Genomic DNA, 26,034 nt, shown 5'->3' with positions numbered 1-26,034 from the left:
GCAAACATTTTCCGCAGTGTGAACACACGACAGCTGGAGTGACGTACTGTCTGCTCTCGCGCATCTCAAAAAAAAAAAACTAGTCTTTGCTCTCGTGTCATAACATAACAGAAAAACATACGAGGTTGTTCGCATTTGCTGAAGATCTTCATGTCTGGACGTATTACTGTGCCACTGTTTCACGACCTTGGACTGTGCCCTTACACTGTGATAAGTTTCATCATAATCGATCAGTTCAGTGGGACTGGATGAGCGGGTTCTTATACTCCATCGAAAAGTAAAGAGTTCTGGGGCTCTTGCATAGCGTCGTAGAAACCAAAACAGTTAGGAAGAAACACAGTCTTTTGCTACGCTAACTGAACATATTTGGTGAGTGCGCTAATTTGAAACATAAGTCTCGCATTTTATGCGTAGGGGTAATGCATCTAACTTTCCAGCGGTGCAAGGTCACATCTGTATTGAAAGTCTGGTTTGATGCGGATATCTGAGTACGTGTCAGTGAATATTCATGGTATTAATTACGTTGCGGATAACACCTCCCGCTAATGATGATATCAAAGTGTACATTTCCGGACAGCGCCAATAATAATTACTTTTTGTTTAAATGTTAAATTATAGTGAAATACGAGATTCTCTATTATCACTTGTTCAGTATCGAGTGCCACTGTGTTCGCTGGAATGCAATATGTCCTGGAGAGGAGAGATGTGTTGCTGATATCTACATGGGCTACAAAAACACAGACATGTTCATCGTCCTGTTTTCCGCACAACTTCATGTACTCCTTGTTTCCATCGTACGAAAAGGTGCCGTAGTCCGGAGTCATACATGTTCCGTTTGCACTGACCGCTGCGACTCACGCAGTTACCAGAAGGTCTTGGTTATTAAGTTACGACATAAACGATTCACGGTGTACAACAAGTGAATCTCCCAATACTTCTCTTAAATATTTTAGAATCTATTACGTTTTAAACTGTATCACGTTCATATGATTAATATTATGGTGATTTAGTGAACATTTCATGAATGAACTTGGCGAGAGTATTGTGCATGGGGAATAATGTAGCCCAGTAACACATGATGTCTCATGGTTGGTGTACCAATCAAGTGAGCGACTTTACAATCACATGAAAGAAAACGCACCAGAGATTACAGGTGAGTGCGAATGTTGGCACTTTCTGTCATGGGCTGACGGTGGTAAGTACGGTTACGATTCGATCAGACTATGTTACGTGATGGATATCAGTACATTCACATGTGTCAGCCACAAGGGCGAAATGCTTATAGTTGCACGAGAATAGGAAAACGAATCGGTACTGAAGCAAGTAGGCCAAGATCATGGATAAGGACTAAATTATATAATTATAATACATTACATCATTAAATTATTAATATTTAATAATTAATAATTAATTTAATTCAATTATTTAATGTAATTTTATATCATATAATAATATATAATAGTGTATGTATAATAATATGTAATAATAATAACATATAATAATACATCTATATATAATATAATAATAATATAAAATAATATGTAACAATGTAATAATAATATGTAATACAATAATTTGATACAATTTTAATTTAATTAATTTATTAATATTAAATTAATAATTATTAATTTATAATTATAAGTTCTCCAGAAATGGAACCTCACTTCCTATAATATCTTCACTGACACATAACTTTTCCTAGTCAAACAAGTAATTAGATAATGTAAATGTCTGTCAGAAAGAGGGTCATATCTCGTAAATAGGGCGAAATTTCTGTATTTTCTTGCTACATAATTATGTAGTTCCTCGCTGCAAAAAGGGTCCTGAAAACTTGCAGAATCATTGCTTTGCCTAAAACTCACTATGTCTTATTAATTTAAATTTAAATTACTGTAAATAAATCATCACGAATAGCGAGTTTGATTTTTCGGCACCAGTAATAGAAAACTAAGTAAAAGTTAAGGCTCAGTTATTTATGTATTTCGCATGATACTGACAATATTCACGATTGGGCCCAAAATACGAAGTTCTAATTAAAATTAAGAAGTCATTCTGCACTTATGAGAACATTGGCACAATTTTTTTTACTTCATTAAATGCATCTGTGTGATATCTAATTAATCTGTTCTTATCAGTAGACTTCTCCTCTATTATCTGTATCCATCCTCAAGTATCTGCCGATTCCAGTTATTCAACTTTCCCGAGACGTGCTTCACCTTGTAAATCAAACAAACCATTTGTACCGAGCTTACTTGACTGTATTAACGCTTGCGCATTATTCTAGGAAGGGTCTCCTTTGTAGACCAACTGCTTTTAGTTGACCTGCTGTACATTATGGTTAAAATGAGAGCTAACTCAGCTACAATATTTGTGTACAGTCTTACAAGGATCACACTGGGCCATGGAGCCTCCTTTTAGTTTGGAGATTATAGCTGTTCCTCACTCACACTAACATATGTGTTTCTCATTTTGCCGTGGCACGGGAAGTAGAGTGGGGCCGAGCATCTTTATCCTCCTTTGTCAAGAATCATTATGAAATGGAGTTCAACATTTTTTTCACTTACTTTGTTACCCTCAATTTTGGTCCCTGACATGCATGAATATCTGGATACTAAAATCGATACCACTGACAGCCTCCACATATGAGAGATCGTTCGATAAGATTCTGTTATATTTGCCAGTGAAAGCATCACGTATCGCCATCTGGACATCAAGCGCGTCTCATTCAGCAGTCCTTTGTCTGTAGCCTCTTCAAATTCTGTCATAATGATTTCTTCATGGAAAATGCCCTTTACGCTTTCTTGTATGCCTCTATGCCTGTTTGTTTCATATAAATTTCATTTCCAGTCTTCCAATACCACGTTTTTCACTGCTTGGATATTTTGTTCTCTGGTTACCGCTTTGGCTCATCCTTTAGACTGAGCATTGTTAACATACGTACCACCTAAAAAAATATTCCGCTGTTCAAATTAAAATTTGACACTAATAATTCCTACACATTGTAATGAAGATGTTCCCCAAATTTCTGTAGAATGTATCTTGCTGCATTTTCAGATTCATACTTAGACATTTTATTGTAAAGAAAAATAATCTTCAACTAAGATCTCGTTCGACTTAACAGTTGCAGTTTCCGTATATGAGTACTTCCTCTAAAATGTGAGTACGTTAAGCTACTATCTACTTGGGTCTCTAATGTTAATTAGACTTTCTGAAAACTCTCTGGGAAGAAAACTTATGTTAGACGTACAGAAAAGTTCTTTCCTGATACTTAACGAAGCACACACTTTAAATAAGGGCAGACGGAAGCTTATGTCCTTTTTTGCACCGGTATAAAGAGAAGACACTGTTAGTAATTCACTCCTAATAACTCCTTTCACAACGAGGATTTACTTAAAAATGCCTGAAAATGAAGTCATCTAAACAATCACAATACAAAACTATGAAACTGTGTACAACTCCCACTTATAGAATTTTAGTTAATATGAGTGAATGTAAAATTACCTTTTAAAGGCTAGGATGCATCAGCGAGCATCGGCAAGCGTATTTTATGTTTCATGAACATTTGTATCAGCCGACACTGTAGTATGGAGTGATACACCTTCTCCAAAAGCGAATCACAATTCAAGCGATTTCTTTTCCCATCTTTGCTACTGCAGGAAGGTCTGCTGAATAATTTTTCTGTTACTTTCGGGGGATGAGATACGTAGTGATGAAGATATGAGGCTTGCTTGGGTAGTTCAGTATGCAAGAGAATTCCCCACAAAATCAAGAACTCGGGTTTGAGTACCGCTTTGACCCGGAGTTTAACGTCAAGTAATTGCGTTTGTAAGTCTTCGTTACGTCGGGTAACATAGGGAACGTTCGTAAATGCGACGTGAAAGACAGATCGCTACCATGAAAGAAAGTGATTACCTGCTGGTTCATTTGACAGTGTATCCACAACGTTCCAAGAACAATCTTCGTTCTTAAATATGTCACTTTGATCGAGGACGCAAATAGAGTTTCCTCTAGAAAATTTACGAATGCGCTATTCGCAGTCTCTTCTCCTAGAGTCGTTTTGCGTTAACTGAGTCCTCCCAAGATATGTTATGAGTTCAGGTAGAGGGATGGTTGCTGGTGCCCACAGCGACACACTATCGAATTATGCACAGCATATCACAGCTGGGTTCTTCGAACCATCTGTATATATCAATCTAGCGGGATACTATTTAGGGCCTATATAAGCTTTCAGTCAGGGTGTTTGCGTAGATCTGGCTGTGGGAGAAAGGGATAGCTGTATTAATGTTCAATTCAATTTCATTTAGGCATTGCATGACGAAACAACGGATTTTGTAAAGTGCCAGAGCTACTCTTTAATGGGAATAGGTAATAACACACATCTATAGGAAATGGAAATAGTTTGTTCAACCAAAAAAATTTCTAAATAACACCTCTTGGTGAGGTCTTACATATTCACTAGTAGTCACTCTTGTGTGATGTGGAATCGATTTACTAGATATTTTGCACTGATATATTTTCCCCAAAAATCAAAAGTCATTTCGTTTGCTTCCATCAGGAGGTCATTTTTCAAGGTTGACATAAACGCCTACAAACAGATCCTATTGGGTTTGTACTGATATTTATTCTTTGTAGAGCGATGTTTGTTATCTAGCAGAAACAAATGCACTCATGTATTTTTTATTCATAGGTATGGCTTACATGCAGTGTAAAAATAAAGGTATATAACATTGTTATATGTATATAGCAAGAACACGGAAAGACAAAGCTACGTATAAAATTTTCTAAATGTCAGTATCTAAGCTCCTAATCCATGTTAGATCTGTATCATCAGCTTTCATAAGGTCGCTCCAATTCCCCTGATAATAATGCAAGGGACATTCATCTCTAACGTGCTTGACTGGTTCGGAGCCCCACAGTTACAAACCGGAGACTCTGTAACATCCCATTTGTAGAGTGAATCTGCGGATCGACCTTGCCCGCTGCGAGATCTGTTCAATCTGACATACAGTTTACTGTGCCATTAGTATCAAAGCTATACTTTCGGGTTACTCAATATCTTGAGAATTTTCGGTAAGTGGGGAGTTCTAATCCAACGTGTCTCTCACTTCTAAGTTAGTGGCATCCAGCTGTTCAGTTTGACGTAACGGTGGGCATCTTGAACGGAGTCGGTTTCGTCGTAGTCCTGGTATGTCTTCCTGTGTGGGTAATACCGGCTTCTCCTGTAGCTTGCGGCATTTGCTCAGCAATGCCACGCCTCTACGGATTGCGGGTGTACAGATCTTGCCCAACAGAGGTAGTCAGAAAATGGGTGTTGGTCGGATTGTCCCAGTCATTAACCGCCTAGTGTGGTTCAAATGTACCTCGATGATCTAGTTGGGGTGGCAGCTGTTTAGCCACACCGGGGCACAGCACTCGACTGCTGAGAAGTCCAGCGCAATGGATGATGTGAGCAAGGTATCTGCTGAAGCTCCCCTTGTCATTCCACACTAATTTTTGAATAATATTCTTAAAGAGTTTTTACCTTGGCAGCGGTATTTTCAAGATATTTTTTATATGAAAAAGTGCGGTGAAGGGTGACATCAAAATACTTTGGATGTTACCCTTGACCCCAACCTCTCAAATAAAAAAAATACCACTGCCAAAAAAAACCATCCGTGATGACTATGCTGAAACTAGTGTCACAGAAGGCACAAATCACTGTATCATCAGCAGAGAAATAAAACTATATTTTATTACAAACTATCGTATAAGTAGGGCCTCCACAACTAAAATAATTAAAGATACTGAACGGAACACTCTATTTAGGCTTTATTAAGTATGACTTCTGTTGATGGCTGCGTCAGTAGTGCTCCTCATTACACCGTGGAACACGCATTAAGCCATTTAGATAACATGGGACTTTGGATCTTCTAAGTAATTTTATGATAACGGCTCATGCCTTTTGTTATTAATTTACATGCCATGATTTTAATTTTTGTGTTAAGAATACTTAATGTTCTTGTAAAGTTTTGTATATTTTTTGTTAGGCAGAGATACGCCTGAGGATGTACCCACATGGTACGAGACCCATTATACTAGTCTGTGAGCGACTACAATAAAACAGCTAAGGCGGCAAGTTGGAGTAACAATCAATTTTACTAGCAGTTCCATACCTGAGTATATTGTAATTTATTTAATTGTTCCCCTCAGTATGCATTTGATTAGTCAATGGCACCCCGTCATTGGCACTTTTACAAATAGTATGTGCAGAACCGCTTGCTGACAACTGCTGCGGCGACAGATGTGTCGGCAGATATTCGAGTGGTCAGCCACTTGCTCACGCCTGCCGCCTGCGATCTGTTCGCAGACGCGCCCACGTGCAAGCCGAACCAGAGCCGCGTGATCGGCGTGGCCAAGAACGAGCGCGCCAACATCTCGTGCGAGGTGGAGGCGAACCCGGCAGACGTGTCCTTCCAGTGGGCCTTCAACAACTCTGCGGACAGCCAGGACGTGGCGCCGTCGCGCATCTCGCTGGCCGGCTCGGTCAGCTACGTCACGTACACGCCCGTCACGGAGCTCGACTACGGGACGCTGCTCTGCTGGGCGCGCAACCGCGTGGGCCGCCAGCGCTCGCCCTGCGTCTTCCACATCGTCGCCGCCGGTGAGTAGCAGGTTGCCCGCTGGTGCTGCCCGCGCCTCTCCAAGACACCTGGTGGGCAATACCTAAAAAAAGAAAGTAACATGCGCATCTTGCGTCACTGCCAAGTAACACAGATCGATATAAATTGGACCAAAAATAAACAGAAGAGCCAAAGAAACTGGTACACCTGCTTACTATCGTGTAGGGCCCCCGCTAGCATGCAGACGGGGTCACAACAAGACGTGGCATGGATTAGACTAATGCCTGGAGTAGTGCTGGAGGGAATGGACACCATTCGGCCATAAATCCGTAAGAGTACGTGGGGCTGGAAACCTCTGCTCGTTGCACGACATCCCAGATATGCTCAATAATGTTCATAACTGGGTAGGTTGATTGCGAGTGGAGTTGATTAAACTGAGAAGAGTGGTCCTGGGGCCACTCTGTACCAATTCTGGACATCTGGGATGTCGCATTGTCCTGCTGGAATTGCCCAAGGTCTTCGGGATGCACAATGGTCATAAATGTATGCAGGTGATAAGACAGGATGCTTACGTAAGTGTCACCTGTGAGACTCGTTTCTAGACGTATCAGGGGTCCCATATCACTCAAACTGCACACACCTCACATCATTGCAGATCCTTCATCAGCCTGAATAGCTGCTGACATGCAGGTTTCATGTATTCATAAGGTTGTCTCCATATCCGTAGACGTCCAACCCACCGATGAAATATGAAAAGAGACCCGTTCGACCAGCAACATATTTCCAGTCATCAACAGTCAAGTGTCGGTGTTGACGGACCCAGGCGAGGTGTAAAACTTTTGTGTTGCGCAGTCATCAAGGGTACAATAGTGGGCCTTCGGCTCCGAAAGCCAATATCGATGATGTTTCGTTGAACGATTAGCAAGCTGACATTTGTTGATGGCCCAACACTGAAATCTGTGGCAATTTGCGGAAGGATTGCCCTTCTGTCACGTCGAACAATTGCCTTCAGTCCCCGTTGGGCCCGTTCCTACGGGGCCTTTTCCGGCCACAGCTGTGTCGGAGATTTGATGTTGTACCGGATTCCTGATATTCACTGTACACTCGTGAAGTGGTCACACGGAAAAATCCTCACTTCATTACTACATCGGAGATGCGGTGTCCCGTAGGTCGTGCGCCGTCAATAACACCACGTTGAGACACACTTAAATCTTGATAACCTGCCACTGTAGCAGCAGTAACCGATCTAACAACTGCGCCAGACACTTGTTGTCTTATTTAGGCGTTACCGACCGCAGCGCCATATTCTGCGTGTTTACATATCTCTGTATTGGAATACTCATGCCTATACCAGTTTCTTTGGCGCTTCAGTGTAGAAAGAAATACTGCATTGTAGAGCAGATGGTAACTGAAATAAAATACACAATGAGGGGAACAGAAATGACACTTATATTCAAAGACAATAATTACACGAAATTCTGAAAAGATAAGACCGCTTTTGCTGTAAGTATTTTATTTAGATGCAGGATCGGTTTCGTAGAATTTTAGCAGCCGTACCAGGAGATCTAAAATTAAGTAATTTTGCGTCTGAGAAAAGAGGAACATAACATGGTTTTATTGGTTAGTTCGTTGATCTCGAGGGAGGGCCATCATCCCGTCGGATTAGGGGATGATGGGGAAGGAAGTCGGCTGTGTCTCTTCAAGGGAACCATCCTGGCTTTTGCCTCAAGCGATTTAGTCAAATCGCGGAAAACCTGAATCAGAATGGCCGGACGCTGGTTTTTAACCGTCTTCCTCACGAATGCGAGTCCAGTGTGCTAAACACTGAGCAACCTCGCTCGGTTTGGTTTTATTGCATCTGATGGTGCAACTACAATGATGCGAAACCAGTTGTGCCTTTAAAGAAATGAGTTAGAATGAAAGCGGTGTTATCTTTACATTTCAGCAGCATCAGCATGTGCCATTAAATTAAGTCATGTTGCGATTGAGAAAAGAGAAACATAATTTAATTTTACTGCAACTGATAATGGAACTAAAATGATTACAGCTAAAGCGGTCTTATGTTTTGAGTATGATGTATCCAGGGTTTGGCTGCTCTGATTACAAAATCTGCTGCGTAATTGTACTGAAATCGCCGCGAACCATGTCGGTCCCCCCGACGTTACAAAAGGCAAGACATGCTTCTCAATAGTGCGTGGAGTCATCACGGATGGCAATGCAAACTCTGAAATGCGCTCCAACGCTGGCCTCAAGCTTGCCTAGGCGTTGTGGCAGAGCGCTGCATTGCTGCACCATCGCGGCTGACAATAACTCGATGGTCGCTGGGGCGTGTGGGCGTACTGCAATACGTCTAGCCGGCCGGGGTGGCCGAACGGTTCTAGGCGCTTCAGTCTGGAACCGCGCGACCGCTACGGTCGCAGGTTCGAACCCTGCCTCGGGAATGGATGTGTGTGAGGTTAGTTAGGTTTAAGTAGTTCAAAGTTCTAGGGGACTGATGACCTCAGAAGTTAAGTCTCATAGTGCTCAGAGCCATTTGAACCATTTTGCAATACGTCTAATCACCACTTCCACTTCCGACACGTGTTCGATGGGATTTAAGACGGAATAGCTGATAGGCCAGTTTATTCGCCGAATATCCTCTTGTGTTCCTAAATTTTCTCCTTCTATGAAAGACAGAGCAGGATTACGTAATACTTTGAATAGAGAAGGCTATCAGTGATATGAAGCATTAGTGGAAAATCACCAAATGAGTCAGTTACGAGAGGCAAACGTTGTGATTTGCTTCACACAATCGTGTAGAGGCGACAGAATGAAAATTATAACAGAATAGTTAAATACCAAGTAAATCATTATGGATGTTGAAAATAGGGAGAATATTTAAGTTCCACGTCATACAGTTGCTTAGCAGCAATAAACACGTGGTAGGTAAACCATATATACAAACACTATATTATACGAGTGGAAGTTCAATACACGACACAAACATTTAATTAGGTAAGCTGAGTAGAAGAAAGATTGATTCGACTGTTCTAAGATTTACATGACTAGATTCGTATTCTGTACCAGTCCTCTTTGGCTGCTGATCTCATAAAACATGGTACTACACTCATGCTCATAAATTAAGGATAATGCTGATACACGGTGAAACAACGCCCCGGTGGGCGGTTAACGAGTTTAAATCACCTCAGGGTATGACCATGCGGTGCATTTGACCTGCGGTCGTCGCACGGTGGCGCTGGCAGCAGTCCACATACGCAGAGGTATGTTGGTGCATGTCAGACTACGGTGCAGCGAGTAAGTGTGCAGACGTTTTCAGACTTGCAAATGGTGATTGTGTGTTGAAAATGGCTGAAACAATACATAATGATGTTATGAGGGGTAGAATACTAGGGCGACTGGAGGCTGGTCAAACACAGCAGGTCGTAGCATGGGCCCTCCGTGTGTCACAAATTGTGATCTCCAGACAATGGCAACGATTCCAGCAGACAGGAAACGAGTCCAGGAGCTACAGGTCAGGATGTCCACAGTGTATAACACCACAAGAAGACCGATATCTCACCATCAGTGACCGCAGACAGCCACGGAGTAATGCAGGTAGCCTTGCTCGGGACCATACCGCGGCCACTGGAACAGTTGTCCCCAGACACACAGTCTACAGACGACTAAAAAGACGTGGTTTATTCGCCCGGAGATCTGCAAGGTGAATTCCACTGACTCCTGGACACAGGAGAGCCCGTAAAGCCTGGTGTCAAAAACACAGTACATGGTCATTGGAACATTGGTCCCAGGTTATGTTCACGGAAGTGTCCAGGTATAGTCTGAAAAGTGATTGTCGCCGGATCTTCATCTCTCGTGAACCAGGAACCAGATACCAACCCCTTAATGTCCTTCAAAGGGACCTCTATGGAGGTGTAATTGGGTGGGATTATGATTGGTGCACGTACACCCCTGCATGTCTTTGACAGAGGAATTGTAACAGGTCAGGTGTATAAGGACGTTACTTCGCACCAGTATGTCCGCCTTTTCAGGGGTGCAGTGGGTCCCACCTTCCTCCTGATGGATGATAACGCACCGCCGCATGGAGCTGCCATCGTGGAGGAGTACCTTGAAACAGAAGATATCAGGTGAATGGAGTGGCCTGCCTGTTCTCCAGACCTAAACCCCATCGACGGCGTCTGAGATGATCTCGGTCGACGTTTCGCTGCACGTCTTCAAACCCCAACGACACTTAAGGATCTCCGACAGGCACTGGTGCAAGAATGCAAGGCTATACCCCAGCAGCTCCTCGACCACCTGATCCAGAGTATGCAAATCTGTTGTGCGGCCTATATACGTTTGCATGGCGATTATATCACATACTGATGTTAGGGTACATGCGCTGGAAACAGTGGCGTTTCATAGGACATGTGTTTCGGGACGATGTTTCACAACTTATCACCAATACCGAGGACTTACAGATCTGTGTCGTGTGTGTTGCCTATGTGCCTATGCTATTAGCCCCAAATTTGTGTAGTGGCACGTCGTGTGGCACCACATTCTGCAATTATCCTTAATTTATGAACATGAGTGTAGTAAAGAACGTGGAGCATAATCCCACACGCGGCATTCATAGCAACGTGGCTACGTAAGTCAGTGGAAATGTAATATCAAGATATAAGCCCATCACGAATGCGTAACGAAATAACTTTGCGTACAAGCAACGTTTGCTGATAACCCACATGTCGTAAGCTATCTCACCAAGCAGCAGAACACGTCGACCTGGTGCATTCAACCCAATACGTCCCACCTGCACGCCGACCAGCAGGGCCCGCATCTCGTGGTCGTGCGGTAGCGTTCTCGCTTCCCATGCCCGGGTTCCCGGGTTCGATTCCCGGCGGGGTCAGGGATTTTCTCTGCCTCGTGATGGCTGGGTGTTGTGTGCTGTCCTTAGGTTAGTTAGGTTTAAGTAGTTCTAAGTTCTAGGGGACTGATGAGCATAGATGTTAAGTCCCATAGTGCTCAGAGCCATTTGAACCATTTGAACCGACCAGCAGGTGACAGCCTTACTAAAACCTCCAACCAGAGTTCCTCGGTCGGCGGGTAGCGATATGTTTGACTACCTGACCTGGAAACCAGCGACTTTCCGTAAACTTCAAAGATTATACAAGATGACCAAACTGTCCACATTCGGTTACTGGCACGGAATGCCATCTTTGCATTACTTTAGCAAAACCGGGTAGCGATTTAAATACCATAACTGAAAGAGGAAGTGGCTGTTTCGCAGGCAACTTTGAACGCTTACAGCCGTAGCAGTCTCATAGTAGGAAGGATCGAGGAACCAGTTGATTTAATTGTTAATTATATGCTGATACACACAATTGTGGAGTCAAACGTACAAAAATGTCATTTTCACAGTTTGCAATTCCTCGATAAAACCAGTGGCGTAAGAGGGCGGGAGGATATTCCAAAATCTCGCGCAGAGATCGTGAGCTGTAGCTTACACGAGGACAATCAGATCTGACAACCAATGAATTTGATGGGTCTTAGGTATTTTGTAGAGGAACGTGTCCTTAGTACCTAACTAGCAGTTTTCATGCGATGGCGACTGGTTCAAGGCAAAATCAATGTAGAAGTTTTATGCGTACTCTCCTATACCTGTAATTTTAACATTGTCTCGACCGAGCGAGCGTAGCGCAGGGGCTGAAGTTCACAGCCACAATATTGGTGGTAAGTATTCAGATCCCGCCTGTTTACTCTTTGTTTTTCATTGTCATCGTAGAAAAATCATTAGGTAGTACATGTTAAGCGAAACTACTGAAAAATAATTTTTGCCCCAGAAATTTCAGTAATAAAACTTACTACAAACGTGTATTTCGTTTTTTACACAATAGATTACATAATTGTGTTACTCGCCATCGCTTGCTGTGCTACGACAGAATTAGAAATGGAATTTGTCGTACAGGCCACCGAAATACGGGTTCGTAGAGCACAACGCGCGTTGTACGAAACTTACTGCCTTGCAGCACACGGATTTTTCAGAACCCATAACGGGAAACACAGTTCTTTTAAATTGGGAAAGATCGTTCTTTCTAGTATCAACTTCGCTGTGAACGACGCGTATTTGGTCATTTCTGTGAAAGCAGGTGCAACGAAACGATGCATAATTGAAGAATGTATTTATATGCAGTCTCCCCTCGCAGCGATTTCTCTATTAGTCTATAGCAAATCGAGAAGATTTTGAATTTTTTCTTAAAAATTTTAACCTGCCTGTAGAAATCAATCACAAGGTTGGCAAAAAGGAATACATTTGGGTAAGATGATTGTTACGGTACAGGTGCATCCTTTTCTTTCATGTGCAAAGATTTGATAGTAAAGTTTGAGATCCGTCTGCCCTCCCCACGAATAAACAATGTTTTGTATCCCACCTGGAAGGCTGCACGTGGGTCTGCTACTGAAAACTGAGGGTAGGCCGAATGTAGGAAGCTACGAGGAGCACGGGAGGTAGAACACTTGGTACAGCAAATAAATGTGGTTTTACGATGTACAGGGTTATTACAAACGATTGAAGCGATTTCACAGCTCTACAATAACTTCATTATTTGAGATATTTTGCCCGCCTCTCGTGGTCGTGCGGTAGCGTTCTCGCTTCCCACGCCCGGGTTCCCGGGTTCGATTCCCGGCGGGGTCAGGGATTTTCTCTGCCTCGTGATGGCTGGGTGTTGTGTGCTGTCCTTAGGTTAGTTAGGTTTAAGTAGTTCTAAGTTCTAGGGGACTGATGACCATTGATGTTAAGTCCCATAGTGCTCAGAGCCATTTGAACCATTTTTTTTAGATATTTTCACAATGCTTTGCACACACATACAAAAACTCAAAAAGTTTTTTTAGGCATTCACAAATGTTCGATATGTGCCCCTTTAGTGATTCGGCAGACATCAAGCCGATAATCAAGTTCCTCCCACACTCGGCGCAGCATGTCCCCATCAATGAGTTCGAAAGTATCGTTGATGCGAGCTCGCAGTTCTGGCACGTTTCTTGGTAGAGGAGGTTTAAACACTGAATCTTTCACATAACCCCACAGAAAGAAATCGCATGGGGTTAAGTCGGGAGAGCGTGGAGGCCATGACATGAATTGCTGATCATGATCTCCACCACGACCGATCCATCGGTTTTCCAATCTCCGGTTTAAGAAATGCCGAACATCATGATGGAAGTGCGGTGGAGCACCATCCTGTTGTAAGATGAAGTCGGCGCTGTCAGTCTCCAGTTGTGGCATGAGCCAATTTTCCAGCATGTACAGATACACGTGTCCTGTAACGTTTTTTTTCGCAGAAGAAAAACGGGCCGTAAACTTTAAACCGTGAGATTGCACAAAACACGTTAACTTTTGGTGAATTGCGAATTTGCTGTACGAATGCGTGAGGATTCTCTACCGCCCAGATTCGCTCATTGTGTCTGTTCACTTCACCATTAAGAAAAAATGTTGCTTCATCACTGAAAACAAGTTTCGCACCGAACGCAACCTCTTCCATGAGCTGTTGCAACCGCGCCGAAAATTCAAAGCGTTTGACTTTGTCATCGGGTGTCAGGGCTTGTAGCAATTGTAAACGGTAAGGCTTCTGCTTTAGCCTTTTCCGTAAGATTTTCCAAACCGTCGGCTGTGGTACGTTTAGCTCCCTGCTTGCTTTATTCGTCGACTTCCGCGGGCTACGCGTGAAACTTGCCCGCTCGCGTTCAACCGTTTCTTCGCTCACTGCTGATTTCCCCTTACAGAGGCATCCAGAAGCTTTAAACTGCGCATACCACCGCCGAATGGAGTTAGCAGTTGGTGGATCTTTGTTGAACTTCGTCCTGAAGTGTCGTTGCACTGTTATGACTGACTGATGTGAGTGCATTTCAAGCATGACATACGCTTTCTCGGCTCCTGTCGCCATTTTGTCTCACTGCGCTCTCGAGCGCTCTGGCGGCAGAAACCTGCAGTGCGGATTCAGCCGAACAAAAGTTTATGAGTTTTTCTATGTATCTGTAGTGTCTCGTGACCATATGTCAATGAATGGAGCTACAGTGAATTTATGAAATCGCTTCAATCATTTGTAATAGCCCTGTACTTAACTTTGGCCTGGAATGAGCACGTAGTTGCGAAGCCGTACATCAAGCTACAAATGCTCGCCCACTATGAAATAGAAACAATGTTGCTTGGTCGTCTCCTCGGAATCAAATGGGCTGAATCCGGAGCGGCGCTCTTACAAGGGAACCTCCCCTTCGCACCCCCCTCAGATTTAGTTATAGGTTGGCACAGTGGATAGGCCTTGAAAAACTGAACACAGTTCAATCGGGAAAACAGGAAGAAGTTGTGTGGAACTATGAAAAAAGTAAGCAAAATATACAAACTGAGTATTCCATGCATAACATAGGCAACATTAAGGATAGTTTGCACTCCGGCGCGCTTGGTCCAGTGGTTAGCGGGAGCAGCGGCGGAACGAGAAGCCCTTGGTTCAAGTATTCTTTCGAGTGAAAAGTTTAATTTTTTTATTTACATACAATTATTATCTGTCCGTCCGTCCGTACGATGCTAAGTAACTGCGCCGTAGTATGGGGACGCTACACCTAAACAAACATCGAAACACGCGGAAAAATTTGAAAACGTTAAAAACATATGTTTTGACAGAGCACAGGGAAAAGTGTGCGACAGTGAAACTGTTGGATTCATTTGTTGCAGTTTATGTGACAAACTCTTTTTTTTTTCACTTTTTTGGCGTGTGATTATCACATCCACAAGAAAACCTCAATTGGGAAAGGTAGAAGAATCTTTTTACCCATTCGCCAAGTGTACAAGTAAGGTGGGTCGACAACAGATTCCTGTCATGTGACGCACATGCCGTCACCAGTGTCGTATAAATATATCAGACGTGTTTTCGTGTGAAGGAATCGGTTGACCTATGACCTTGCGATCAAATGTTTTCGGTTCTCATTGGAGAGACGCGTCCTTTCGTCCACTAATGGCACGGTCTTGCGGTGCGGTCACAAAACACAGACACTAAACTTATTACAGTGAACAGAGACGGCAATGAACGAACGGACAGATAATAATTGTCTGAAAATAAAAGCATTAAACTTTTCACTCGAAAGAAGACTTGAACTAAGGACCTCTCGTTCCACCGCTGCTCACGCTAACCACGGGACCACGGAGCTCCTGAGCTCAAACTCTCCTTAATGTTGCCTATGTTGCGCATGAACTACTCAGTTTGTATATTTTGCTTATATTTTTCATAGTTCCACACAAATTCTTCCTGTTTTCTCCACTGATATGTGTTCAGTTTTTCAAGGCCTATCCACTGTGCCGACTTATATCTAAATCTGAGGGGGGTGCGATGGAGAGGTTCCCTTGTCAGAGCGGCACAGCGCCGGCTAGAGGGCGCTGTCGTCGGTGTCGGTGTCGTGGTGCCAACCTAAGAACTTGCACCTACGCCGTGGCATCGTAGCTATCGTTACTACACAATAAAAATGAAATTTTCTTGTCCTACGCACGGAAGAATGACACATTTTAAAAACTCGACGTACAGCAACTTTGTGAACTTCCCTCAGTTAGCGCAGGTTACAGATACATTTTTAATTTATGGGTCAATTCTTCAACTCTTTTTCGATGAAATTTTCCTAATAATTGTGGCATACACAATAGACGGTAGTGGAATGCCTTTCATGGCACGATTAAGTTCAGTGTGCAATGAACGAACGACTAACCTTGTTCAAATTAGTTTACTCTCCTGTTTTGGCAAAGAGTCTTTCGTACGTCGATCGCTACTGAATGCAGACTTCGTCGCTATTACTCGAGATCAGAAGTAGGGACGAGTACTCTCGTCTTCACCAGGAGTCCTTCAGTTACTGTTACTAAAGGGTGGTTGCAATTACACTTTCGGTACCTGAGACTGTCACGATGAAAAACCGAACGATCGAAGGACAAAGAAATGTTGTGAAAACATTTTTATGGACTTGCAGAAGAGCAATGACAAATAAATCACTGAAAGAAACGCATTCTAATTTCCATGTTATAGGGTACCATTTGTTAATTGCTTACCATGTTAACGTTCCAGTATACAAACAGGAGAATATGGGCTTGGTACAAGGAATGAAAGAGGAGAAAGACTAATTGAGTTCTGTAACAAGTTTCAGCTAGTAATAGCGAATACCCTGTTCAAGAATCACAAGAGGAGGAGGTATATTTGTAAAAGGCCGGGAGATACGGGAATATTTCAATTAGATTACATCATGGTCAGACAGAGATTCCGAAATCAGATACTGGATTGTAAGCCGTACCCAGGAGCAGATATAGACTAAGATCACAATATAGCAGTGATGAAGAGTAGGCTGAAGTTCAAGACATTAGTCAGGATGAATCAATTCGCAAAGAAGTTGGATACGGAATTACTAAGGAATGACGAGATACGTTTGGAGTTCTCTAACGCTATAGATACAGCAATAAGGAATAGCGCAGTAGGCAGTATAGTTGAAGAGGAATGGACATCTCTAAAAGGGCCATCACAGAAGTTGGGAAGGAAAACATAGGTACAAAGAACGTAGCTGCGAAGAAGCCATGGGTAACAGAAGAAATACTTCCGTTGATTGATGAAAGGAGGAAGTACAAACATGTTCCGGGAAAATCAGGAATACAGAAATACAAGTCGCTCAGGAATGAAATAAATAGGAAGTGCAGGGAAGCTAAGACGAAATGGCTGCAGGAAAAATGTGAAGACATCGAAAAAGATATGATTGTCGGAAGGACAGACTCAACATACAGGAAAGTCAAAACAACCTTTCGTGACATTAAAAGCAACGGTGGTAACATTAAGAGCGCAACGGGAATTCCACTGTTAAATGCAGAGGAGAGAGCAGATAGGTGGAAAGAATACATTGAAAGCCTCTATGAGGCTGAAGATTTGTCTGATGTGATAGAAGAAGAAACAGGAGTCGATTTAGAAGAGATAGGGGATCCAGAATTAGAATCGGAATTTAAAAGAGCTTTGGAGGACTTACGGTCAAATAAGGCAGAAGGGATAGATAACATTCCATCAGAATTTCTAAAATCATTGGGGGAAGTGGCAACAAAACGACTATTCACGTTGGTGTGTAGAATATATGAGACTGCCGATATACCGCCTGACTTTCGGAAAAGCATCATCCACACAATTCCGAAGACGGCAAGAGCTGACAAGTGCGAGAATTATCGATCAATCAGCTTAACAGCTCATGCATCGAAGTTGCTTACAAGAATAATATACAGAAGAATGGAAAAGAAAATCGAGAATGCGCTAGGTGACGATCAGTTTGGCTTTAGGGAAAGTAAAGGGACGAGAGAGGCAATTCTGACGTTACGGCTAATAATGGAAGCAAGGCTAAAGAAAAATCAAGACACTTTCATAGGATTTGTCGACCTGGAAAAAGAGTTCGACAATATAAAATGGTGCAAGCTGTTCGAGATTCTGAAGAAAATTGTGGTAAGCTATAGGGAGAGATGAGTCATATACAATATGTACAACAACCAAGAGGGAATAATAGGAGTGGACGATCAAGAACGAAGTGCTCGTATTAAGAAGGGTGTAATACAAGGCTGTAGCCTTTCGCCCCTACTCTTCAACCTGTACATCGAGGAAGTAATGATGGAAATAAAAGAAAGGTTCAGGAGTGGAATTAAAATACAAGGTGAAAGGATATCAATGATACGATTCGCTGATGACATTGCTATCCTAAGTGAAAGTGAAGAAGAATTAAATGATCTTCTGAACGGAATGAACAGTTTAATGAGTACACAGTATGGTTTGAGAGTAGATCGGAGAAAGACGAAGGTAATGAGAAGTAGTAGAAATGAGAACAGCGAGTAACTTAACATCAGGAATGATGGTCACGAAGTCAATGAAGTTCAGGAATTCTGCTACCTAGGCAGTAAAATAACCAATGACGGACGGAGCAAGGAGGACATCAAAAGCAGACTCGCTATGGCAAAAAAGGCATTTCTGGCCAAGAGAAGTCTACTAATATCAAATACCGGCCTTAATTTGAGGAAGAAATTTCTGAGGATGTACGTCTGGAGTACAGCATTGTATGGTAGTGAAACATGGACTGTGGGAAAACCGGAACAGAAGAGAATCGAAGCATTTGGGATGTGGTGATATAGACGAATGTTGAAAATTATTTGGACTGATAAGGTATGGAATGAGGAGGTTCTACGCAGAATCGGAGAGGAAAGGAATATGATGAAAACACTGATAAGGAGAAGGGACAGGAAGATAGGACATGTGCTAAGACATGAGGGAATGTCTTCCATGGTACTAGAGGGAGCTGTAGAGGGCAAAAACTGTAGAGGAAGACAGAGATTGGAATACGTCAAGCAAATAATTGAGCACGTAGGTTGCAAGTGCTACTCTGAGATGAAGAGGTTAGCACAGGAAAGGAATTCGTGGCGGGCCGCATCAAACCAGTCAATAGACTGATGACCAAAAACAAAAAAAGAAATACAAACGTTGCTCAATGTGAAGACCATCTGCATCCATGAATACCTCGAACCGTACCACAGGTTCCATCTCACAGTTGTTAGCAGCACTTCTGGAACAAAGCACCAAGGAATGTTCGCCGGCCGCTGTGGACGAGCAGTTCTAGGTGCTTCAGTCGGCAACCACGCTGCTGCTATGGTCGCAGGTTCGAATCCTGCCCCCGGCATGGATGTGTTTGATGTCCTTAGGTTAGTTAAGTTTAAGTAGCTCTAGGCCTAGGGGACTGATGACCTCAGATGGTAAGGGCCATAGTGCTCAGAGCCATTTGAACCATGGAATGTTGAGCTGTAGTGACACAGCTCGTGCACAATTTGAACATCGCACGTTGCGACTAGCATTTCCATCCATGGCCACAGTTTAACTTCTTCAACAGTTCATGAAGCGACTGGAGGTCAGTCTCTCCCAGGAGCAATTCCCAAATTGTCAGTTAATGCGACATATCGAATGATGTTCTTCAATCCGGGAGGGGGGGGGGGGGATTGGGGTGGGGGGGGGGGGGAATAGGACCTCTCCATATTTGTTTAATGCGTCGATACTCCAATGGAGCAGCACTATTGTTGTTTTTTTAATAAAACAGCTTTACGAGTGAAGCGCTGCTCACCTTGTCCAGACCTGTTGATAGCCTGGAACTGTAATACAAACTAATGGCTGTGTTGCTGTCCTAGATCGCCATACCAGTTGGAACGTCCCTTATAAAAATTTATGAACGTTTGTGCTTAAACTGACACACAATATTTTTAGCGCATCGCAATCTGACTTTCAATAAACCCTTCAAACGAATGGCCCTGACTAACATAATCCTATACCTTTCACAAATCACGTACCTCACAAAAATCTTCGTTACTAGAACTACTGCGTACAGCGAGCGCCACTACTGCCAGCTAAATAAATGATTCAAACTACTGAAGGCACTAACTACTGATAGGCATAGTCAGCAAATGAAAGATTTTGATAGAGAACAAACAATGTATTTACCTTAATAGTGTTCAAAAGTCATTATATATATATATATATATATATATATATATCAGTTCATGACATCCAGTCTTACACAGTAACGGCACCAAACGGCAAGTCATGACACTAACAGTATCAGCAACGCAACTGCTGCAGCGCACAGTCTCAATGCCGTTCCTATCAGTTTCGGTACCCATGCATTAAATAGTTCTCTGCGCATACTGGCTCAAGTAGGGAAAAATTAATTTAATCATCCTGTGATTCACCCATCGTTGCGAAAACTTTGGAGCTGGCCAAATATTTGGAACTGTAACTACGATCCGCAAAAGATTACCCATTTGAAGAAGTATGCTGTATTGATCGATTTGTTAGTGAAATTTCTAGCACGAAAACGGCTAATTTTTAAAAATTTTGCATGACTATACTATTTAACGAGATTCGCTACGATGAAATTTGAAAGAAATAAAGTACACGTGCAGGATTTGAACCGGTGCAGTCACCATGGAGGCTGTGAACCTTGGTCTCTGTGCTACACTCGCTCTGTCGAAACGCTATTAAAGTTACGGGTATAGAAGGACTGCATGAAATTACAAGAACGATTTTCTCGGAAACTAGGGCCTGTGGCATAAAATGCCGGTAGTCACGTACTCACGATACTTTCTTCTACTATACACCATTGCTCATTAAAATCAGTTATCTATGGGCCTGATGGTCCCGTTGTTGCACTACCTTTGTAGGGCAGTATGATGTTGCTTTCCAGCTTATTAGAATGTTTTCGTGCTGCGCGGGGTAGCCACGCGTCCAGAGGCTTCTTGTCACGGTCCGCGCGGCTCCCCCCGTCGGAGGTTCGAGTCCTCCCTCGGGCATGGGTGTGTGTATCGTCCTTAGCGTCAGTTACTTTAAGTCAGATTAAGTAGTGTGTAATGTTCCTGGCAGATTAAAACTATGTGCCGGACCGAGACTCGAACTCAGGACCTTTGCCTTTCGCGGGCAAGTGCTCTACCGACTTTTTTTATTATTTTTTTTATTGATCGTTGTGTTTGGTCGTTGCGGACGTCGCAAGACATCCTGTTCAAGTTCGGTGGTTGATCCTTCCACTCAGTTTTTTATTACAGAGGCCAACTGGCTCTCAGACCGAACACGCTGAGCTACTGTGCCGGCTAAGCTACCTAAGCACGACTCACGCCCCGTCCTCATAGCTTTACTTCTGCCAGTACCTCGTCTCCTACCTTCCAAACTTTACAGAAGCTCTCATTATGGAAACATCCCCCAGGCTGTGGCTAAGCCATGTGTCGGCAATATCGTTTCTTTCAGGAGTGCTACTTCTGCAAGGTTCGCAGGAGAGCTTCTGTAAAGTTTGGAAAGTAGGAGACGAGGTACTGGCAGAAGTAAAGCTGTGAGGACGGGGCGTGAGTCGTGCTAGCTCAGTTCGTAGAGCACTTGCCCGAGAAAAGGCAGAGGTCCCGAGTTCGAGTCTCGGTACGGCACAGAGTTTTAATCTACCAGGAAATTTCAAATCAGCCCACACTCTGCTGCAGAGTAAAATGAAATGAAAAGTCGTGTGGCTAGGGCCTTACCTCGGGTAGACCGTTCGCCTGGTGCAGGTCTTTCGATTTGACGCCACTTCGGCGACCTGCGCGTCGATGAGGATGAAATGACGATGATTAGGACAACACAACACCCAATCCGTGAGCGGAGAAAACCTCCGACTCAGCCGGGAATTGAACCCGGGCCCTTTGGATTGACAGTCTGTCACGCTGACCACTTTTTTTTTTTACATATATCTTAAATGTCATACATCTATACAAATACATAAAGAATATTTACATACAAGATAAATAAAAGTGAAAAGAAAAAATAAAAATATTTGATTCCGAGCGGTATTGAACCCGGAACCTGCGGTACGAAAGTGCAGAACATTTTATTTTATTTTATTTTATTTTATTTTTACAGTAACAAACATAAACTGCTTCTAGCATTTTTTTAATATATAAGACGATGACTTTATAAAAGAAAATGTTTCTGGGAAACGTAAATAAGTGGATTTTTTTAACATAATAGTGAAAAAATAAATAAATAAAATATCCTGCTTCTGGCAGTACAAACAATAACGGTCTACGTTCCTTCCACTCAGCTACCAGGGGCGGACCGCTGCAGAGTGTAAATCTCATTCTGAAGTAGCGTGTAAGCTTACGGACCGATGACCTAAGCAGTTTGGTCCCATAAGACCTTGCCGCAAATATCCCAAGTTTTCGTCTCGACATTCCGTTGACCATACTGGTACTAGGTAAACACTTTACATTCTGTAGTTGTGTATGGAGAGGCATTGAGCACAGGTGCGGTCGTGCGAGTAGACTGAAACGCTGTCCGCCACAGGTCGGCCTGACCCCGTGCACAACTGTTCGGTGGTGAACGCGTCCACGGACTCTCTGTCGGTGCGGTGCTCCGAGGGCTTCAACGGCGGTCTGCCGCAGTCCTTCCAGATCGAAGTGCGAGAGGCCCAGTCGCAGCACCTGCGGGCCAACGTGTCTTCAGCGACGCCCGCCTTCAGCGTGGGCGGCCTGCGACCCGGCGAGCGCTACCAGGCATCCGTGTACGCGCACAACCCCAAGGGCCGCAGCGACCCCTTCGTCATCACCGCGGCCACCGTGCCCGCCCCAGAGCGACAGCTCACTGCCAGCCACCAAGGTAAGCGTCTACATACTATTTGCAGTTGATGCCCCGCCGCCACTAGGTATTTTTTTCAAATAACAAGTCATTTATGTGAAGCGCCAAGAGCTGCTGATACATCACTCTCTATTCACTATTAGTTTGGACGATACGATCATCCCCAAGTACCATACAATTATTCACAAAAATAAAATGATGCTGTCTCAATTCTTTAAACACGTAAATGTACGAGGGCTATTCAGAAAGTAGGGAACGTTTCCGCTGAGGCCGCTACACACGCGCCGATCTCGTATACGAGGCGTATTTTTTAAGTAAGTAACGTTTTGAAATTTAAAAACATACGTGCTAAGATACGTTAATAATTTTATTTTTACATGAAAGCCTGTATCTTAATCTACGCACTGACGCCATTACGTTGTTTTCTGAGTGTTTAAGATGCCTTCAATAATCCTTATTCAATCTGTATATTGAGCAAGCAGTAAAGGAATCAAAAGAAATATTCGGAGTAAGTATTAAAATCCGTGGAGAGGAAATAAAAACACTGAGGTTCGTCGATGACATTGTAATTCTATCAGAGACAGCAAAGGACTTGGAATGGACATTATCTTGAAAGGAGGATATAAAATGAACATCAACAAAAGCAAAACGAGGATAATGGAATGTAGTCAAATTAAGTCGGGTGATGCTGAGGGAATTAGATTAGGAAATGAGACACTTAAAAAAGTAAATGAGTTTTGCTATTTGCGGAGCAAAATAACTGATGATGGTCGATGTAGAGAGGATATAAAATGTAGACTGGCAATGGCAAGGAAAGCGTTTCTGAAGAAGAGAAATTTGTTAACATCGAGTATAGATTTAAGTGTCAGGAAGTCGTTTCTGAAAGTATTTGTATGGAATGTAGCCATGAATGGAAGTGAAACATGGACGATAAATAGTTTGGACAAGAAAAGAATAGAAACTTTCGAAATGTGGTGCTACAGAAGAATGCTGAAGATGAGGCGGGTAGATCACATAACTAATGAGGAGGTATTGAATGGAATTGAGGAGAAGAGATATTTGTGGCACAACTTGACTAGAAGAACGGATCGGTTGGTAGGACATGTTCTGAGGCATCGGGGGCTCACAAATTTAGTATTGGAGGGCAGCGTGGGGGGTAAAAATCGTATAGGGAGACCAAGAGATGAATACACTAAACAGATTCAGAAGGATGTTGGTTGCAGTAAGTACTGGGAGATGAAGAAGCTTGCACAGGATAGGGTAGCATGGAGAGCAGCATCAAACCAGTCTCAGGACTGAAGACCACAACAACAACAACAACAATCGTGAGTCCCGCCGACTGTGACGTGCGGGCTGTTATACGATTTCTTAGTGTTAAAGGCCTAAAAGCGATCGACACTCATCGTGAAATCTGTGCAGTTTACGGAGAAAACATTAAGAGTGATGGAATTGTAAGAAAGTGGGTGAGAGCATTTAAAGATGACCGCACAAATGTGTACGATGAACAACGGAGTGGGCGTCCTTTGGTCGTTAATGATAGTTTGGTAGAGAATAAGGTGAGAGAAAAGAGACGCTTTGCGATATCCTCCTTGCGGGATGACTTTCCTAATGTTTCTCGTGTGTTTTGTATGCCATTGTGAGCGAGTACTTAAATTACCGAAAATTGTGGGCACGTTGGGTACCGAAAATGTTGACGAATTTGCACAAAACCAAACGTTTAGACAGTGCACTGACTTTTCATGAGCGGTACCACAACCACAGTGATGATTTCTTAAGCCAAATTGTTACGGCTGATGGAACGTGGGTGGCCTACGTCACACCAGATTCAAAGCAACAGTCCATAGAATTTGAGCAAGGGCATCGATTTGCTGCAAGACAATGCCCGTCCGCATGTGACGAATCAGACCAAAGGTCTCATCACAGCTTTTCGATGGCAAACTCTACATTATCCTCCGTACAGCCCCGATCTTGCGCCCAGTGACTACCATCTGTTCCTGCACTTGAAGAAACACCTGGTTGGTTAGCTTCTTCAAGGCTATGACTAAGTCAAAACAGTGGTGATGCAGTGGTTAACAAGTAAGGCGGCAGACTTCTATGAGGAGGGTATTCAAAAACTGGTACAACGTTATCATAAGTGCCTCAATATTGACGGAAATTATTTAGAAAAGTAGATTAAGGTACAGGCTTTCATGTAAAATAATATTATTGAGATATCTTAGCACGTATTTTTTAATTTAAAAACAGTACTTAATTAAAAGAACAACCCTCGTATTTTGGTTTGTGCGTGCTCAGCAGCTCAGTCGGCATCCATCCGTCACAGCGGGAACGTCTCTGCGCGTCTGGGTTTTTTTATATTCGAATTTGAAATGTGCGCTGCAATCAAAAATCCCGCCAGTTGTGAGTTGCGTTCTTGTAACCTCCCCCTCACTTATCGACCTTAATGACAGTGAAAAATTAAACTGCGTGTACCAAATGGAAATTTGGGAAAAGCAATCGTCACCGAAGTTAATCTGTCGGTAAAGAGGAAGCAAAGGGTTACATCTAAATGAAAGGAAAAATGCAAATGAAATTGGTGAAAATTAATTTTGAGAAAAGGGTAAAATTAATAAAGAAAGTAAATGTGCGGTTGTCATGTTAACAATTACTTGGCGTTACATAGATATTTGAAATTTGGGGAAAATTACGGTCGCCAGTGCTATGGACCACTACTATAATTACTGAAAAAGAAAGGTAATTGCACATATAATTAGCACCAAAGGCGTGGCCACTGAAGTTTGACACGTGTTGTGTGAAAACTGAAAGTTTGTCAGAAGTAATAAATTTCGCTACACTCTGACTTAATTTAGCAAAAGAATTAATAAAACCGGAAAATTGAAAGTTAATTTAGTGACTGAAGTTAATAGGGAGATTCGTTTCTGAAGCACTACGAAATTCAGTAAAATAAGGTTAGTCTTGGGCTACCTCAACAATCATTTCAAAATCTACTTGAATCTTCGCAATTTAGACGTAAAAGATTTAACTTTGAACTTGAATTAAATGATTCTGAACAATTAACAATAGTAAAATTTAGTATGTACCAAGCCGAGCTGCAGTCACAGGTAAGCTAAAATATGGTAACAAAACTCTCACTCTTAATTTCTGCGTGCGTAATCTAAATATTGTAGCCAGCTATGAATACTTTAACTGAACTTTGAAATTAATGCAGTGAAATGGAATGATATTACTTTAATGCTGGCGTTTGAATTTCAACGACACTCGGGTACATTCCAGAAAAGGATGGGACCCTGCTT

General features: G+C 42.8%; 1 protein-coding gene across 1 annotated transcript in view; it reads left to right on the top strand.

Annotated features, from left to right (window-relative positions):
- Positions 1–26,034, top strand: part of LOC126188386 (nephrin-like) — a 1,033,277-nt gene that overhangs the window by 905,080 nt on the left and 102,163 nt on the right. Inside the window, exons 10-11 of the mRNA XM_049929986.1 lie at positions 6,347–6,640; positions 22,454–22,765. Of these exons, the coding sequence (XP_049785943.1) occupies positions 6,347–6,640; positions 22,454–22,765 (606 nt within the window). The remainder of the gene's footprint in view (positions 1–6,346; positions 6,641–22,453; positions 22,766–26,034) is intronic.

Source organism: Schistocerca cancellata, chromosome 5, assembly GCF_023864275.1.
Source record: "Schistocerca cancellata isolate TAMUIC-IGC-003103 chromosome 5, iqSchCanc2.1, whole genome shotgun sequence".
Classification (NCBI taxonomy): domain Eukaryota; kingdom Metazoa; phylum Arthropoda; class Insecta; order Orthoptera; family Acrididae; genus Schistocerca; species Schistocerca cancellata.
The sequence above is the reverse complement of the archived record's forward strand: the minus strand, read 5'-3'. Positions and strand labels throughout refer to the sequence as shown.